This window comes from Ovis aries, chromosome 9 (assembly GCF_016772045.2).
Source record: "Ovis aries strain OAR_USU_Benz2616 breed Rambouillet chromosome 9, ARS-UI_Ramb_v3.0, whole genome shotgun sequence".
In the NCBI taxonomy this organism is placed as follows: domain Eukaryota; kingdom Metazoa; phylum Chordata; class Mammalia; order Artiodactyla; family Bovidae; genus Ovis; species Ovis aries.
Genome location: NC_056062.1, coordinates 602259 through 622429, shown reverse-complemented (window position 1 = coordinate 622429; position 20171 = coordinate 602259). Strand labels below are relative to the sequence as shown.

Genomic DNA, 20171 nt, shown 5'->3' with positions numbered 1-20171 from the left:
CTGTGGTCAAAGTGCAGTGAGCAAAGTGAAGCCCAGGGCAGTGTGGGGGTGCCGCGGAGACGAGGCCATGTGCTCCACAGCTAGGAGCTTAGAATTTATTCTGAATTTGGTGAATAGCCATTGCAAGGCTTCTAGAGAGGAGTAAGAAAATAGCCCCTGTGGAGAAGGAAACAAGAGAACCAGGAGCAAAAACAGAAAAGGCAATTGAGAGACGACGGTTTATGATCTTCAAGAGCCAGGACATGGAAACAACCTCAGGGTCATGACAATGGGTCAACAGGAGGGTGTGCTGTACACATGAGGGGATTGCTACTCAGCATAGAAAACGAAGAAACTCTGCCAACTGCAGCCAGGTGGATGGACCTTGACTTCTAAGTGCAACCAGTCAGACAGGGACAGATACTGTATGATCTCACTTATATGTGTTTTTAAAAAATGGGCATAGAAGGAGCCTACCTCAGTATAGGCCCTATATGATAAGCCTAAAGCAAACATTATTCTCAATGGTGAAAAACTGAAAGCATTACTCCTAGGATCAGGAACAAGAAAAGAGTATCCACTTTCATCATTATTATTCAACATAGTTCTGGAAGTCATAGCTACAGCAATCAGAGAAGAAAAAGAAATAAAAGGAATCCAGATCAGAAAAGAGGAAGTAAAGCTCTTACTGTTTGCAGATGACATGATTTGTTCATGGAAAACCCTAAAGATAGTATCAGAAAACTACTAGAGCTAATCAGTGAATTTAGCAAAGTTGCAGGATACAAAATCAATACACAGAAATCACTTGCATTTCTATATACTAACAATGAAAAATGATACAGAGAAATTAAGGAATCAATCCCATTCACCATTACAACAAAAAGAATTCAATATCTAGGAATAAACTTTCCTAAGGAGACAAAAGAACTGTATACAGAAAATTATAAGACAGTAATGAAAGAAATCAAAGATGACATAAACAGGTGGAGAGATATTCCATGTTCCTAGGTAGGAAGAATCAATATTGTAAAAATGACTATACTACCAAATGCTATCTACAGATTCAATATGATCCCTGTTAAATTACCAATGGCATTTTTTACAGAACTAGAACAAAATATTTCACAATTCATATGGAAACACAAAAGACCCTGAATAGCCAAAGCAGTCTTGAGAAAGAAGAATGGAGCTGGAGGAATCAAGCTTCCTGACTTCAGATTATACTACAAAGCTACAGTCATCAAGACAGTATGGCACTGGCACAAAAACAGAAATACAGACCAATAGAACAAGATAGAAAGCCCAGAAATAAACCCATGCACCTATGGGTACCTTATTTTTGACAAAGGAGGCAAGAATATACAATGAGGCAAATACAGCCTCTTCAATAAATGGTGCTGGGAAAACTGGACAGCTACATGTAAAAGAATGAAATTAGAACACTTCCTAATACCACACACAAAGATAAACTCAAAATGGATTAAAGACCTAAATGTAAGACCACAAACTATAAAACTCTTAGAGGAAAACATAGGCAGAATACTCGATGGCATAAATCAAAGCAAGATCCTCTATAACCTTCCTCCTAGAGTAATAGAAATAAAAACAAAAGTAAATAAGTGGGACCTGATTAAACTTAAAAGCTTTTGCATAGCAAAGGAAGCTATAAGCAAGGTGAAAAGACAGCCCTCATAATGGGAGAAAATGATAGCAAATGAAACAACTGACAAAGGATTAATATCCAAAATATACAAGCAGCTCATACAACTCAATACCAGAAAAGCAAACAACCCAATTAAAAAGTGGGAAAAAGACCTAAACAGACATTTCTCCAAAGAAGACATACAGATGGCTAACAAACACATGAAAAGATGCTCAACATAGCTCATTATTAGAGAAATGCAAATCAAAAGTACAATGAGATCTCACCTCACACCAGTCAGAATGGTCATCATCAAAAAGTCTACAAACAATAAATGCTGGAGAGGGTGTGGAGAAAAAGGAATGCTCTTGTACTGTTGGTGGGAATGTAAATTGATACAGCCACTATGGAAGACAGTATGGAGATTCCTTTTAAAACTATGAATAAAACCACCATGTGACCCAGCAATCCCATTCCTAGGCATATACCCTGAGGGAAACCAAAATTGGAAGAGACACATGTATCCCATTGTTCATTGCAGCACTGTTTACAATAGTTAGAACATGGAAGCAACCTAGATGTCCATCGACAGATAAATGGATAAAGAAATTATGATACATATACACAATGGAATGTTACTCAGCCATAAAAAGGAACACATTTGAGAGCTCTAATGAGGTGGATGAACCTAGAACCTATTATACAGAGTGAAGTGAGTCAGAAAGAGAAAGATAAATATCATATTCTAACACGTATATATATGGAATCTAGAAAATTGGTCCTGAAGAATTTATTTACAGGGCAGCAATGGAGAAACAGACATAGAGAATAGACTTTTGCACATAGGGAGAGGGAAGGAGAGGGTGAGATGTATGGAAAGAGTAACATGGAAACTTACACTACCATAGGAAAAATAGATAGCCAATGGGAATTTGCTGTATGGCTCAGGAAACTCAAACAGGGCCTCTGTATCAACCTGGAGGGGTGGGAGGGGGAGGGGTGGGAGGGAGTTTCAAAAGGGAAGGGATATATGTATACCTATGACTGATTCATGTTGAGGTTTGACAGAAAACAGCAAACTTCTGTAAAGCAATTATCCTTCAATTAAAAAGAAATAAATTTTTAAAAACAGAAGGATATGAGATTCATGGTTACAGCAGGTATGGGACTTGGAGTGGAGGAAGATGGTCAAAAGGTACCAGCTTCCAGTTAGAGGATAAACCCACACCAGGGATGTCAGTACCACAAGGTGACTGTAGGTGACTCTGCTGTGTGATATGCAGAAAAGCGAAGAGAGTAAATCCTACGAGTTCTCATCACAAAAAGAAAAGTGTTACCCTTTTATAGTATCTCTGCAGAATGATGGATGTTCACTAACCCTGCTGTGGTCATCATTTCACAGCAAATGTAAATCAAACCGCCAAGCTATATGCGTTGAACAGTGATGCACGTCAACCATCCCTTAATAAAACTGGGAAAAGTATAGTAAAAAAGAGGCTGCTACAGAGCCTGATCTACCATGGTGTCCATGAGGATAGAGAGAAGGGAGTGGACTGGGAATATCGGAGCATCGTAACCTGCTGAGGGGTTCAGAGAGGGACCTGTGGGGAAGGAGCAGCAAGGGTTCCTCGAGGCTTCCAACTGAGCAGCCCACACCCGAGGTTTGTGAGATCTTAGTTCCCTAACCAGGGATTGAACCCAGGGCCCTCAGGGAATTCCTGACAGCGGTGTTCTTGATTGGGAAGGGGTGTAATTGGCACAGCAGGCTAGGGGTAATAGAAATTCTGTCTTAAATATATTCCGTTTAAATGACTGGGCAGCATCCAAAGAGAAGTATCAGTTGCAGATAATGTGGATCCAGAGCTCAGAAGAGTGGTCCGATTTGGAGGTAGCAACTCAGTGTGTTCCTCATAAAAATGGCATTTAAATCTTGAGAGCATTTCAGATCACCTGGCGAGAGAGAGAAAAGAAGAGATAGAAGAGAAAGGAAAAATTGAAGAACAGAATTTTTCAAAAAAGAGAAAAAGACCCAGAAGCAAACCTTAAGAATCTAATATTCGAAGGTTGACTGGTGTTGGATGAGCCACGTAAAAGACGCTGCCAAAGATGCACCTATGACAAACAGCATATTAAAAAGCAGAGACAGCACTTGCCAACAAAGGTCTATATAGTCAAAGCTATGTTCTTTTTCAGTAGTCATGTACGGATGTGAAATTTGGACCATAAAGAAAGCTGAAAGCCAAGGAATTGATGCTTTAGAACTGTGGTGCTGGAGAAGACTTTTGAGAGCCCCTTGAACTGCAAGGAGATCAAACCAGTCAATCCTGAAGGAAGTCAATCCTGGATATTCATTGGAAGGACTGAAGCTCCTTTACTTTGGCCATTTGATGCAAAGAGCCGACTCACTGGAAAAGACCCTGATGCTGGGAAAAATTGAGGGCAGGAGGAGAAGGGAATAACAGAGGATGAGATGGTTGGATGGCATCTCCCACTCAAGGACATGAGTTTGAGCAAACTCTGGGAAATAGTGAAGGACAGGGAACCCTGGCATGCTGCAGTCCATGGAGTTGCAAAGAGTTGGACATGCCTGAGCAACAGCAACAACAAAGATGTAAAGGGAAAACCATGAAAGTAAGGCAAGAAGGGAGTCTAGGAAGGGTGGTCAGCTGAGCTGGATGCTTTTGGAGGGTTTATAGCACCAAGTGTCCCTTCCATTACCATTTCTGCCTCTCAAAAGGCGTCCCTCCTCCGAAAGCTGGAGAAGGTGACATGACCAAGACTGCTGCTGTTAGAAACCGCTGGTGACCCTGTCCCTGTGTCTAACTCTCTAAGTCCTCATTCTCCTTGTTTTCCATGAGCCTGTGACACCAGGGCTCATCTGGTCTTCTGTGAAGCTCTCTTCTCCATTGAGCTTCCATTTACATAACCCGTTCCTAGCCCCCTACTTTTGAAACAATATACTCCTCTGGCTTTCCTTTTCCTTCTGCCCCTTAAACGCATGGGTTTCCTGAGGAGGTGTCCTGCACCCCTTCTTCACACTCTTGCTTCCACAGTCACCCAGCACCTGATTCCAAAACCCACATCTGACTCAGGCTCTGCTTCTTAATTCCCTGCTAATATGGCTTCCCAGGTAGCAGTAGCGGTAAGGAACCCACCAGCCAAAGCAGGAGATTTTAGAGACAAGAGTTTGATCCCTGCATCGAGAAGATCCCCTGGAGGAGAGCAGGGCAACCCACTCCAGTATTCTTGCCTGGAAAATGCCATGGACAGAGGAGTCTGGTGGGCTATAGTCCATGGGACTACAAAGAGTCAGGCATGACTGAGGTCACACACACACACACACACAGAATGTCTTGATCAACCACATACTGATATTTGAAAAGCCGTCATTGAAAGTCACTCATCTCTGCTCCCAAACCCTCTCCTTCTTGTTGTCGTCTTTCTATTTAGGGGGCCACATTTTTCACTTGAAATTTTCAAATCCTGTTGGTTTGGTCGTCACCTTCCTTCTGGATGATCAATGGATATGCTCCACCTCGTACCATCCCACTTCCGCTGTTCTGAGTCAATCACCCCATCATTCTACCAGGTCAGGCTTGCCTCGTCTGTCCTGGAGTACAGCCAGAACTCTGTTCTAAGGCACACAAGCAGCCCCTGGAGCAGTTTATCATTAGGGAGACAAGACCCAGAGATCATTTCTTAGACACTCCCTGGTCTAGCATCAGCGTAGCTCCAGTGCAGCTAAGTGCACATTCCAAAACCCACCCTGTTTATCCCACTGCTGTGCAGCTGTTCATCTGTATCCCCTCCCTGGATCACTCTATCATCTCTATCTCTCAAAATATTACCCCTCTTTCAAAGCCTGGGTATGATGACATCTTCCCAACAAAGCTTCTGCAACTCGCCCAAGCTAGTACTAATCTCTGAATTTGTGCAGCAGATTATTTGTGCTTCCAGCATACCTGTCTTGCCCTATTTTGTGTTTTAATGATTTGTGTGTGACATACTTCCCCTCTTATGCCCTAAATGTCTCAGGAAAGGAGCCATGCACCTCTCATTTTTGTTCCACTACAAATCAAAGCATGCACCCTACACACACCAGGCCTTCAGGAAATGCCTGCCAGGGAAATGAGTGGATAGACTTAATTAACATAAATTATTGTTTTGTGTACTGATCCAGTCTTAAAGCTGAAGAATTGATGCTTTTGAACTGTGGTGTTGGAGAAAACTCTTGAGAGTCCCTTGGACTGCAAGGAGATCCAACCAGTCCATTCTAAAGGAGATCAGTCCTGGGTGTTCTTTGGAAGGACTAATGCTAAAGCTGAAACTCCAGTACTTTGGCCACCTCATGCGAAGATTTGACTCATTGGAAAAGACTCTGATGCTGGGAGGGATTGGGGGCAGGAGGAGAAGGGGATGACAGAGGATGAGATGGCTGGATGGCATCACCGACTTGATGGACATGAGTTTGAGTGAACTCCAGGAGTTGGTGATGGACAGGGAGGCCTGACGTGCTGCAGTTCATGGGGTCGCAAAGAGTCAGACATGACTGAGCAACTGAACTGAACTGAACTGAAAGCCATGGCGCTATCATTCCTGTATCACTGATGGTTATCCACTTGCTAATCTAGCCTTTCTTTGAATGCACTTAGGAAAGATGGAAAATCGTGTTATAAGGGAGGAACAAGTATGTAGGTTACTCCCTTCCTTAAGCAAAGGGTTCTGTTATGTGTCATGGAAAATTAAAGCACAGTAATAAAATGCGCCAGCCAGACTGCTTGAATAATGATTTAGTGGAAACTGTTCGTGAGTCCTGACTTTCCTCTCAAGTACTTAAGCTGCATGTCCTGTTTATTTGTTTTTAGATAACATTGACCACGATCGGTTATGGAGACAAAACCCCCCTGACGTGGCTGGGAAGGCTGCTGTCAGCAGGCTTCGCACTCCTGGGCATTTCTTTTTTTGCACTTCCTGCTGTGAGTATCTTTGCAAAAATTAAGCACTTCCAGTTGGATTGTAGAGGTTTACTAGCATGAGCTTCCTTTAAACAGTATGCCCTGGAACATAGCTATATGTTTACTGGTATCATTTTTCTGATATAATGTTGACTTTTCTACATATAGCTAGTTGGATAATTTATAAAAATGGTCTTCCCTTGGAGACATTTAACCCAAAAGTTTTCTACCAGCTGGGGCTTTAGGATCTGATAATAATCCAGGTGGCATCACCTCTCAGTCAACATGCTCCTAATACATTGAAAATAGGTATAAAGAGTTAAAGCTGTCCTCCTCTTAAACTGATGGCTCCAGTTAAGTGTGTGAGATGTGAGCTACTGAAGAGATTCATGTGCCCACGTGGAGTGTTTACCTCTTCGGATCCACTTGAGTGAGAAGCACATGGATTTAAAGGGTCTTTAAAATGTCAGATGATTTATTGTTTGTGTCATCATTGATTTTTGTTAACCACCAGTTTCTGTATCGTATCAGAATGAAGAGCACACTTATCTTCTCTTAAGCTTCTGATTATTTTCCCCTGAGTGGATGAAGCCTGTCTTTCTGGTTGTTTTATCCTCTTGTGTCTTCAAAGGCAGTTCGTGAAAATATTTAGTACAATTTGCCTCCATCCTCAAGCTCTCTCTTTGGCTCACTCCACCCCTCGTGGGGGAAACAAGCCCAGAAGCAGGAGTGTTAGAGCCGCGGTCGCCATGCTGCTTAAGGAACCAGCGCCTCCGTCTTGCTCTAGACACAGGAAGGCTCACCTCTCAGCCTCAGCCCGAGAGACCCCAGGGCACCCCTCCAAGGAGCCAAGGGGGTGGGGCCTTCAGCACCACAGGCTGAGGTTCCTGGGGCTCCACCTCTGCCCGAGCCCTTTGTCCCTCCCATGAAGCAGTGCTCAGCTTCAGGCTGACTAGGTGGTTGCACCCCAGACCACCCAAAGTCAGAGAAGGGTCCCCAGGGTCCATGCATGAGCTCAGGTATCAGATCTCACTTTGAATTCGGGTTCGGTCTCATGCTCCCCAAGTGTGATTGTGTTGGTTTGCTAGGACTGCTGTAACAGGGTGTCACAGACTATCTGGCTTGACCTAACATAGTTCAATTGTCTCATGGTTCTGGAACTTCCCTGGTGGCTCAGATGGTAAAGCGTCCACCTACAATGTGGGAGACCCGAGTTTGATCTCAGGGTCAGGAAGATCTCCTGGAAAAGTAAATGGCAACACCCTCCAGTAATCTTGCCTGGAAAGTCCCATGGATGGAGGAGCTTGGTAGGCTATGGGGTCACAAAGAGTCGGACACGACTGAGCGACTTCACTTTCTTTCTCATGGTTCTAGAGGTGAAAATTGAAAACCAAGGAGCTGGCAAGGCTGGTTCTTTCTGAGGGCCCCAAAGGAGAGATGTATCCAGGCCTCATGGACACCGTCTACTCCCTGTGTCTCCCTCTGTCCATGTCCAAGTCTCCTCCAAAAAGGACACCAGCCACACTGGGTTCGGGCCTGCCATATGAGCTCACTGTGACTTGATCACTTGTGTAAAGACCTTTTCTCCAGATAAGGTCGTACCCTGAGGGCCTGGGGATTAGGACTCCAACCTGTAAATTTTGGACGCAAGTCAGCCCGTGACAGACCCTGAGTACATTTATTAATGTCATATATGAAGAGTTATTGCACCCAAAGAAAGTTTTTGAAGATCAATTATATAACATAAGTCAAGTGTTTGTCATGAAGAAAACTTTTACAATATATGTGTGTTTCCTGCTGAGACAAAGTGGAAAAAAAGACAGAAAGCCTCTGTCCATCCAGAGTCACGTGAATTCACAACGTCAGCCATGTAGAACAGACACCCACGTGACAGCCAGATTCTCTGCTGGAAAATACCTTACAAACAGCAAAATGCAGTCTTGTGCTGTTTTTCCCAAAATGATGGCACCGAAGATCTGTCGCTGTTGGGTTTAATACTCATCCTGAGGCCACACGTGTAACAGCCCATGTGATCCCTCGAAGAATCGCAGACATGGCGGAGGCCGCGTCGGGGCAATTCACTCGCAGGGCAACAGCGTCTGCTGTCTTCCCGGGAGAGATCGAAGTCTTTCATTACCTTCGCTTAATTTAGAGGAAAGTCTGATAAGGTGAGTTCTGTAGTTTCACACTTCTTCAAGGATTATAACCAGCAATGTGAAAGTAGGCTGGCAGAACAGACACTACACCAGGAAGAGATAATAGCAAGGGACGGAAAAAAGAGCCTGTAAGAAGAGAGCAAAGACAAGTGTTCAAAGGTGTAAAGACCTGGGCCAATTCGCATGAAGGTCAGCCATCTCCAAGCACTGCCTGCATCTCATCCAGCAGGTTGCCCATCTCCATCCTGAAACCCTGGACCATCATGGCAGAGTCAGTTGTATTGCTGTTAGGTTAAGGGGCAGAGACTAATTAATCATTCCTGAGAAGCTTTCCCAATAAAGTGTTAAGATTTTTTAATGCAAATTAAATCAATATGTGTTGGAAATCAAAGTCTCACTCACCCGTAGCATCCCCTCACAGGGCCAAGCAGAGTAGACTTTACAATGGAGAATTTCACTGCTGCCTCACGGTAGGTGCTGGGTTCTTACTGAATGAATGAAAGATGGTTCATGTTTACCTTTAATTAAAAAAAAAAAAAAGTTGGCCAGAAACACCAGTATGTCCAGTGCACTTGCTGGCAGCAGTGGTGTCGGATTGAAACTAGGGGAACACAGGGGCACTTTGCTAAGAAAGTCAGAATGGATGCTGGGCCTGCCTTCCACCCAGAAAAGAAAGGGCCAAGAGAGAAGAACCTTCCCTGTCTTTCCCTGGAAGTAGGATTCTCCTGTACACCACAGAGGCATTCTCCTGCACATCACACAGGCATGCCAGCCACCACCTCGGCTGGGGTCTGTTTCCCTGAGGCCCCATCCCAGGGCCTCAAGATAAGGAGAGTTCTCCTGTATTCTCGGCCGAGAAGCATGAGTGGCATAAGTCCCCACTGCCTTGGAGGGACTGTCTCCACCTACTGACCCTCGCTTCCCTCTTGCTGAGAATATCTTTAACCTGTTTGCCAAGTACAGGGTACAAATCAGCTCTTTTAACCTGGAGGATAACAAGGGTAAATATTTTAAATATTTGCCAAGATGTCTTATTTCTATCTGATGTTTATGGAGAACTTCTAAAACTTAAAACCTCGAAGATTATCTCACCTTAGGAAATGAATTAAGACAAAACTCAGTTTCTGAGAATGTGTCTCTGTCGGTCTCGATATTTGAAGGGATGGCACGTTAGCTGTGTTTTACACAGCAGGCTTTATATTTAACAGACCTGTGTTTCTGTATATGAACTGAGGGCTGAAGGAGATGGCAGAGGACTGGACAGGAGCCGTGAGCAGACGATGAGCAGAGATGGTGTCATGACTGCTGTGATGTACAGTCTGGCTCAAGAGGCCTGCAGCCCACGTGTGCCATCCACTAGTGTGTGTTTCTGAGCAATGCCAGCGTGATTTTCACCACATTTTAGCTTGCTTGGCAGGTGCTCAGTTTGTGTTATGCAGGGCCTGTCTTCATTTTCCAAAAGGGATTTAACTCTGAACCTCATATTTACATAATGAATGCTCAAAAATAGTAGCCATTGCTGTTAATTCAATTTCTACAAAAACTAAATTATGCTTCCTATGAGTGGATTATACACATCTATGCATGTAATATAAATACATAATATAAATATATGCTATAAATTCTGCTGTTTCGTAGTCTCTTGTGTGTTTAAGCTTCATGAAAAATGACATTAAAAGAAAAATAAATAAATCTTTCCTAAATGGTCTTAAGAAACAGAAGGAAATTTTGGAGTTGTGACTAAGAGTTGATTTGGATTTGGAAACAGAAGGCCATTTTTATAACCTCTAAATGGAGGGAGATGTTAAAATCCACGAATAAAATCCTACAAACCAGGTTTTCATAAAGCTTCGTTTGTTCAGTCACAACCTGCGTGAGATGAGAACCTCAGACAGGACGAGACAGTCGCTGAGAAAGAGCGATGGAAAACAGACCCTATGACGTTGTTGCTAATTTCACAGTGCAGTTGTGCGTCCTGATTGATGAGGGAGTCTGTCACCGCTCATTAACGGCAATAGTATCAGTGTATAACTGTATTTAAACATAACTGAGTTATTTATTATCTGGTTATCATCACAGAGGTACTCAGAATTGTGGAATTTCAAGGAGAATTCTCTAGTATTCTCACCTGGAAAATCCCATGGACAGAAGAGCCTGGCAGGCTATACAGCCCACAGGGTCACCAGAATCGGACATGACTTAGCGACTAAACTGCCTCAAGATAAGGAGGAAGAGTAAAGGTTATCTAGAGCTCCAAAATATCCTCATCAAGTTGTCATCCACTGAGACCTAACACATCGCAGGATGAGACATACCACCCCCTCAGACAGCTCTTACTATCTTTGAGTGACTTCAGACACATAAAGAAAAGAAAAACAGCCGTCCCTTACCTACGGCAAGGAACTGACTCACAGCTCGTAAGATACCTGGCTATAACCTAAGGGTTAGATTCCTTTAATAAAAAGCTAATAATTTATAGCTAGCAAGTAAAATCCCAGACTCGAAAGCAGAGGGGCTCTGCTTCCCACACCAATAAAGTGGAGGCTGAGAGACAAAGCCCAGAGACTGAGCTGAGGGAACTCTGAAGCCAGCCTCAACCTGAGGCTGGCATGAAGCATCTTGATTCCACAAATTTAGACCAAAGCAAACTGAACATAGGGGACAAATCAAGAGAGCAGGATTTTGGCAGACGGAGACGCGATGCAGAAAAGGCAAACCAGCCGAAAAGCCAGTATAAACGCAGAAGGATCGGGCTAGTTTCACCAGCCCCCAGACCTAATGGGTGAGCCAAAACCAAGAAGGCAAGGCATGCTCCGAGTGTTAGGACTCTGAGGATTAAGACCCAGGAGAGGGGCTTCCCTGGTGGCTTGGTGGTAAAGAATCTGCCTGCCAATGCAGGAGACACAGGTTCAGCCCATAATCCAGGAAGATCCCACGTGCCAAGGAGCAACTAAGCCCGTGCACCGCAACTACTGAGCCTGGGCTCGAGCCCACGGGCCTGGAGCCCACGCTCCACAACAAGAGAGACCACTGCAATGAGAAGACAAAGAACCACAACTAGATAGTAGCCCCCGCTTGCCGCAGCTAGAGAAAGCCCTCACAGTAATGAAGACCCAGCACAAACAAAAACTAACTAATGAGTGAATTAATCAACTTTAAAAAAAAAAGAATTGGGACGATAAGTATGTGCTTCGCATTGACCCGTGCTCTCATCTTTACTGGACAAATAGGCAAAATGGAAACATCTCCAAGCCTGAGTGTCTATGTGGCTCATCTAAACTGTCCTTCCGCACTTGCTTTCCTTTGGTAGGCGCAGAATTATAGCATCATGAACAGATCTTAAAATTTAATAAGATCATTCCCCCACCCTTTCATGAACGGGAAGTATGAACTGTGGTAGTTGCCATTAGCATGCTAAAATAGCTCCCAAGTCCGCATCCACGAGACAGTAACAGCTCCCGATTTTAAATCCCCCTCGTCTGTCACTGGATAGGCCTGTTTTCTCTAACTTAGGTGTGAAGAGATGCCACAGAGAGGGCCACGCAAAGGCATTTTTTATTTGGAATTGTGGGGCCTCCTCCTACACCCTAGGAGACTGGAGTGCAGCGCCTGGTGATTTCCTGAAGGACAGACATCAAGACCTGTTTCTTGTCCAACCACTTGCCATTGGACAGCGGCATAATAATAGGGGGAATCGTGTTTGTTTAGTGAGTAATGAGATTATGGACAGGTCGCATACTGTTTGTCATTTCTCAGACTCTTCTTAAAGGGTTGTTTTTTTAAATATTTGTATTATTTAATGATGCTTTGGGGGGAATTTTTTTTTAAGCACTATTTCTGTATTTTGTGACAGGGCATTCTTGGCTCAGGTTTTGCATTAAAAGTACAAGAACAGCACCGCCAGAAACATTTTGAGAAAAGACGGAACCCAGCTGCCAACCTCATTCAGGTAAATGTCAGTGCCCCAGGAACACGGCCCTCCCTGCAGGGGTACTGGGTGGGGAACCATGCTCTCTGTGGCCTCACTTGCAAGAGCTACCCTTTGGTTTTGTTTTTAAACACGAAGCTAGAACTTATTGCGCAGTCTTGGATTTGGTCACGGGCTCCCCACTCCCAAACAGAAAAAGTAATATCTATTTTCAGTCAATGATCCGTGCTTTGTTTGCATCCATTAACCATGCCAGCAAGGCCACAAGAGCTTTGCTGGTGGTTCAGTGGTAAAGAACCTGCCTGCTAATGCAGGAGACCCAGGTTCAATCCCTGGGTCAGGAAGATCCCATGGAGAAGGAAATAGCAACCCACTCCAGTATCCTTGCCTGGAGAATCCCATAGACAGAGGAGCCTGGCAGGCTGCAGTCCATGGGGGTCACAGAGAGTTGGACACGACTTAGCCACTACACAGCAACAACAAGAAGAAAGGCCACACAGATGTTAGCAAGGCCGTGCTGCTCCTGGAATGGCCTAGTTTCATGAACTAGTTGGTGAAACACCGTTGATCATTCAGGATGGGGCAGAAAGCCTGCACTGTACTCACCTTCTGCGGCCAGGTGTGTGTGTGGCTGTCTGAAGAACACATTTATTCAGAATGTCAACGTTTAGTACTTGGGGGATCACTTTTAATGCTGTCTATAGCAATAACTAGAAATACTTATTTTAGAAACTGGTGTTATGGAGTCCATCAGTGTTTGAGCACATTGAAAAGTGAAAGTCGCTCAGTCATGTCCGACTCTTTGCAACCACATGGACTTAGTCCATGGAATTCTCCAGGCCAGAATACTGGTGTGGGCAGCCTTTCCCTTCTCCAGGGGATCTTCCCAACCCAGGGACCGAACCCAGGTCTCCCACATTGCAGGTGGATTCTTTACCAGCTGAGCCACAAGGGAAGCCCTTGAGCACCTTACTTGAAGCTAACTCATAATGTATAGGTTGTTCGGCATTTAATCTCCTTTTCAATAACTCAGGGTTTGCTTCATCAGTAAAGGAATGCTTCTCTTTTTTCCTCCATATCTCTGGGGAGCAGAACCACCCTGGAAAACAGGTTAAAATTTCACTAAATATGTTTTCCTCTGGATCCATGCTGTGGAGTTCATATTTAATTACAGCAGAGATGATTATGTAATATCCTCCCTGCCAGGCAGCAGACGACCCAGAGCTACAGAACCAGAGGCTCTGGGGCGGTGGCTGTGGTTTCCGCAACAGGAACAAGCACGTTGTTCTCACTTACACTGTGGGTTCTGGGAGAGCGAGGGGGTCAGCGACCACAACACAGCAGCCCTCCTGCAGCCTTTGCTTGTGGCTGTGATGCTGGCACCTCCTGCAGAGGTGGGCTGAGGGGAGGAGGGGCTCAGCAACATCAGGAAGGGAGTCCATCTGTTTCTGTGGTGACATCAGGGTGTCAGTGTTTAAACAAAGCTGTTTCGTGACTCCTAATGCGAACCACAGAGGGGCTCTAAACTTTCCAGGTTTTTTTCTTTATTTATTTATTTATTTTTACTTTACAATATTGTATTGGTTTTGCCACACATCAACATGAATCCGCCACGGTTGTACACGTGTTCCCAATCCCAAACCCCCCTCCCATCCCCCCCCCCGCCCCCGGCACCATCCCTCCAGGTCATCCCAGTGCACCAGCCCCAAGCATCCTGCACCCTGCATCGAACCTAGGCTGGCGACTCGTTCCTTATATGATATTATACATGTTTCAATGCCATTCTCCCAAATCATCCCACCCTCTCCCTCTCCCACAGAGTCCAAAAGACTGTCCTATACATCTGCGTCTCTTTTGCTGTCTCGCATACAGGGTTATCATTACCATCTTTCTAAATTCCATATACACGTGTTAGTAAACTGTATTGGTGTTTTTCTTCCTGGCTTACTTCACTCTGTATAATAGGCTCCAGTTTCATCCACCTCCTTAGAACTGATTCAAACTTTCCAGGTTTTAAAGGGGCACCAAAGAGACAGTAAACTCTGTTTTCCTGAAGGAAAGATCCCTGAATAGCAGGAGTTTAAGATCTGAGGCCAAATGATGAGGGGTGGTGAAGGAGAGTGTCCGCACCCCAGAGCACACAGAAAACACCCAACAGCAAGCCCCCACCCTGTGGAGCTTAACTGACCATAAGGTGTCCCCACATGTCTAACGCATTTTTCTCCTTGCTGCTTTTCTCTTTCGACTCCTCTTTCATGTATTCATCTTTCAGTTCTTGAAGGATGCTTTCTAGCCTGTGAGTGCAGAATTACTCCCTGGGTTGCTTGCATCCATTTGAGCACAAGCCCTGTCCACCTGGGGAACGTGTTACACACACCTGATCTCAGGAGCACAGCCATGCCGTTGGCGTGGATAATGATCAAATTTATTGAAGATCCTTGTGAAATTGTTTTATTCGCTTTTTTATTTTGTATATTTTCTCAATCAACGTGTGTTCAAAGTAGACACTTCTGTGTACAGATCCTTGATATTTGTGGATATGAAAGGGGACTCTGTCCGAAAACATCTTGGGCCATCCCTGGTCCTGTTGGAATATGAGGCCCCTGCCGAGTTTCTGAGGCTCGGATCCCTTGTGATGACAGAGCTGACAGCTGTGCCCCAACACAGTTGCCAGTAGCTGCAGGTGGCTGCTTACATTTCAGCTCCTGGATGGAACCAACCACATCTCAGGTGTTCACTAGCCAGATGCTGGCTATCGTACTGTATGAGACAGATACAGAGAATAATAGGAGGGAATTTCTGGCCTAACTCATCATTATTAACTAATAAATTGTGGGGGGAAAAAATTTCCAATTGAACTTGAAAACAGATTACATTTCCTGCAAGAAATCTTTGGGCCAGAGGCATTTCTATGCCAACAGCGATACAAAGCTAGGCCAGAACAGCCTTGGACGTCACCCGTAGGAAGCAACGGGGCTGAGCTGATTGCAAAGTTTACTTAAATATCTAGGTTTCTATTTTATGGAACAGAGTAAGGTAACATATACTGTGATCAATAATTGAACTTGTACCAAGATAGGCAACAATGGAGTAAAATCCTTTTTTTTTTTTTAATAACTTAAAGCTCTATGTGTTATTCTAAACAAAACAGAATTTAAAATGAAAAGCTCTAAATGTTGAAGAATACCTTTAAACCTAATCATAGTTTCATAAATCAAAGTGGATTCTACCAATTTAAAAAGCAATTGTTGCCCTCTCCAAATGTAATTAATTTATTCAGTCCAACTGTAATTAATTTATTCAGTTCAGCTCAGTCACTCAGTCATGTCAAACTCTTTGAGATCCCATGGACTGCAGCACACCAGGCTTCCCTGTCCATCAACCAACCCCTGGAGCTTACTCAAACTCATGTCCATTGAGTCAGTGATGCCATCCAACCATCTTATCCTCTGTCATCCCCTTCTCCTCCTGCCTTCAATCTTTCCCAGCATCAGGGTCTTTTCAAATGAGTCAATTCTTTGCATCAGGTGGCCAAAGTATTGGAGCTTTAGCTTCAGCATTAGTCCTTCCAATGAATATTCAGGACTGATTTCCTTTAAGATGGACTGGTTGGATCTCCTTGCAGTCCAAGGGACTCTCAAGAGTCTTCTCCAACACCACAGTTCAAAAGCATCAGTTCTTCAGTACCCAGCTTTCTTTATAGTCCAACTCTCACATCCATACATGACTACTAGAAAAACCATAGCTTTGACTAGCCGGACCTTTGTTGGTGAAGTAATGTCTCTGCTTTTTAATATGCTCTCTTGGTTGGTCATAGCTTTTCTTCCAAAGAGCAAGCGTCTTTTAATTTCATGGCTGCAGTCACCATCTGCGGTGATTTTGGAGGCCAAGAAAATGAAGTCTGTCACTGTTTCCATTGTGTCCCCATCTATTTGCTGTGAAGTGATGGGACTGGATGCTATGATCTTAGATTTCTGAATGTTGAGTTTTAAGCCAGCTTTTTCACTCTCCTCTTTCACTTTCATCAAGAGGCTCTTCAGTTCCTCTTTGCTTTCTTCCATAAGGGTGGTGTCATCTGTTACTGATATTCCAGATTATTGATATTTCTCCCGGCAATCTTGATTCCAGTTTGTGCTTCATCCAGCCTGACATTTTGCATGATGTACTCTGCATGTAAATTAAGAAAAGCAGGGTGACAACATGCAGCCTTGACGTACTCCTTTCCCAATATGGAACCAGTCTGTTGATCCATGTCCAGTTCTAACTGTTGCTGCTTGACCTGCATACAGATTTCTCAGGAGGCAGGTAATGTGGACTGGTATTCTCATCTCTTTAAGAATTTTTCACAGTTTGTTGTGATCCACACAGTCAAAGGCTTTGGCGTAGTCAATAAAGCAAAATTTTTCTTTTTTGATGATCCAAGGGATGTTGGCAATTTGATCTCTCGTTCCTCTGCCTTTTCCAAATTCAGCTTGAATTAATTTATTAGATTCAAAAATAATAATAAAATTATTGAATATGTTCATTGTTTTTCCTTGCTGTAACCCCTAGTCAGGGCTTTATGCTTTGTTTATAGATTATTGGAATTTATTTGAAGCATGCTTTAGATTAAAAAGCAAGCTTCACTTGCTGATCCATCCATTTTCTTACCCAATTAACCTACCTTGGTTTGCTGATCACACGAAGCATCAAGGCCAAGACCAGTCTCATCTGTTTGGGGCCAGAGTTGCTGTCTGTGTAAAGGGCACTGGAGAGGCCCAGAATGCTCTGTCATTCGGACAGCAAGGCAACTAAATTAACAGCAATTCAGGGTTTTATATAAAAGTTTAAAACTTCAGCAGCTTGCAACAAATTTAGTTGCATCAGTGTCTTTGCATGATTCATTTAAGTTAACGTTTCCTTTCAAGTAGACCTGTCTGGGAAAAGAAAGCAACTATCAGTGATGTTTAGAATACCTACCCAATGTCACCACTCATATTAATAATGTCTGAGACTTGTCATGTGCCTCTTGCGGTGCAGTGTGTTTCTACTCCATTCTGTCACTTGATCCCCAGGACAAGCCTAGAAAGAGGTAGGACTCAAGTCCTTGGTGTTGGAATCTGAATTCAGTGCCCTGGAATCTGAATTCCAGTGTACTGGATGTATCCAGTGCCTCATAGATATGTCTCTGAAGGCTGGGGATTAGTATTTCAAGGTCCTTCAGAAGTTCCATGTGAGGAGTTTCCTTCTAGAGAGATTGCACCAGTTCAGGGTGGAGCCAAGGTACTTTGTAGGAAACAGAGACAGGTGGATGAAATAAGCATGTGAAATGAATGCTGACAGGGGGCTTATTTTCCTGAGGGAAGAGATAGAAGATGCTGTTCTAGGGTTTCTTTGGGGGTCTAGTGGTTGAGAGCGCCCCTTGCAGTGCAGGGGACGCCAGCCCTATTCCTAGCCTGGGAAGACTCTGCATGCTGTGGAGCAGCTGTGCCCGTGTGCCTAACAGCTGAAGCTCACGTGCCCAAGAGGCTGTGCTCAGCAGCAGAAGCCACTGCAATGAGCAGCTGTGCACTTCCACCACTCGACCAGTGAGCAGTTCCCCATCACCACAGCTAGAAAAAGCCTGTGCAGAAACAAAGACCCAGCACAGTTAAGAAATACATAAAACACTTTCAGAAAAGAATTGCAATTTATATATATATATATATATATTTATATATATATATATATATATATATATATTTATATATATATATATATATAAAAGAAGATGCTGTTCTGGAGAAATGAGTTGGCCCCAAAGAAAACAAACTGTATGTTGAAACTTTGGCTCCCTCCCATGAAAGAATTGAGGCTTTATCCCATTACCCTAAGGTGACACCCCTAAAGTAAACTCAGACCACTGACACAGAGCTTGTACGTCTTTTGTAATGCTGCAGTCATAAAGAAGGACAGATGCTGAAAAAAAATCATCCTAGATATGAAAAACATGACTTCAGAAAAAGAAGAAAACAGAAAAGGAGATAAAACTGAAAACCTAGAAAAGTAGAATAAAAAGAGGTTAAAAAAGAAACAAAAAAGTTGGAAATTTGGATAACCACTCCAGGAGATCAAATATTCAGCCAACATAAATACTTCACAAAGAGTACAGGGAAACTGAAGGTGGCATTTTGTCAAAAAAATTTTATATTCTGGATCTCCAGAACTGAAGGACAGGAGTGGCCACAATAAAAGACTCCCCCACCCCTGCAAGGGCTCAGCACTGATAACAAAAAGCTTCACAGGATACCCTTGTGAAATATGAGAACTCTTGCGAGAAAGTGAATCCTAAATGCTTTCTGAGCGGAACATACCCAAAGGGTTCTGAATCTATAGTGCATGGATTTCTCATTAATAACCTTAAAATTAGAAGACAGTGGAACAATAGTTTCAAAATTGTGGAGGAAAATTATTTCCAATGTAGAATTTTTTATCCAGCCATAATATTCATAGAGTGTGACAGTCATATAAAGACGTTTTCAGATATGCAAAATCTCAACATTTTACCTACCATTTACCCTTACGCAAGAAGCCAATATATATATTTTACATTTTCCTTATCCATTCATCTGTTGATGGCCACTTGGGTTGTTTCCATGTCTTTAATTGGCTATACCTAGGACCACAGCCTTGTCTAACTCAATGAAACCAAGCCATGCCTGCAGGGCAACCCAAGACAGGCGGGTCATGGTGGAGAGGTCTGACAGAATGTGGTCCACTGGAGAAGGCAATGGCAAGCCACTTCAGTATTCTTGCCTTGAGAACCCCATGAAGAGTATGAAAAGACAAAATGATAGGATACCAAAGAGAAACTCCCCAGGTCATTAGGTGCCCAATATGCTACTGGAGATCAGTGGAGAAATAACTCCAGAAAGAATGAAGAGATGGAGATGAGATGGCTGGATGACATCATGGACTTGATGGATGTGAGTCTGAGTGAACTCCGGGAGATGGTGATGGACAGGAAGGCCTGGCGTGCTGCGATTCATGGGGTCGCAAAGAGTCGGACACAACTGAGCGACTGAACTGAACTGAACTGAACTGAACTGAACTAACCTGAATTGGCTATACAGCTGTAAGTAGAATTACTGAATCATATGGCGGTTCTGTTTTTAATTTTCTGAGGAACCTCCATACTGGTTTTCTTTGCAGTGTATATACATATATGTGTGTGTGTGTGTGTGTGTGTGTGTGTGTGTGTGTGTGTGTGTGTATGTTGCAACAACACGGATGGACCTAGTTATTATACCAAGCGAGAGAGCCAGGCAAAAAGACAAATACACATGGTCTCGCTTATATGTAGAATCCAGAGGGTTTTTTTTTTTAATGTCCGTCTAGAAACAGAAGCAAAAAGTGATTGCCAGTAGCTGGAAGGTGGGGAAATAGGATAAAAGGGTACAAGCTCTCAGCTATAAGAATGAATAAGTTCTAAGGATCTATGTGAAACATGGGGACTGTCATTGATAACCATGTTGTATAACTGAAATTTG

At 43.5% G+C, this 20171-nt stretch overlaps 1 protein-coding gene across 2 annotated transcripts in view; it reads left to right on the top strand.

Moving 5' to 3' along the window:
- KCNQ5 (potassium voltage-gated channel subfamily Q member 5) overlaps positions 1–20171 on the top strand; it is a 630518-nt gene that overhangs the window by 508431 nt on the left and 101916 nt on the right. For both annotated transcript variants that reach the window (XM_027972759.3, XM_027972758.3), the window contains exons 6-7: positions 6490–6600; positions 12589–12684. In XM_027972759.3, coding sequence (XP_027828560.1) covers positions 6490–6600; positions 12589–12684 — 207 coding nt within the window. The remainder of the gene's footprint in view (positions 1–6489; positions 6601–12588; positions 12685–20171) is intronic.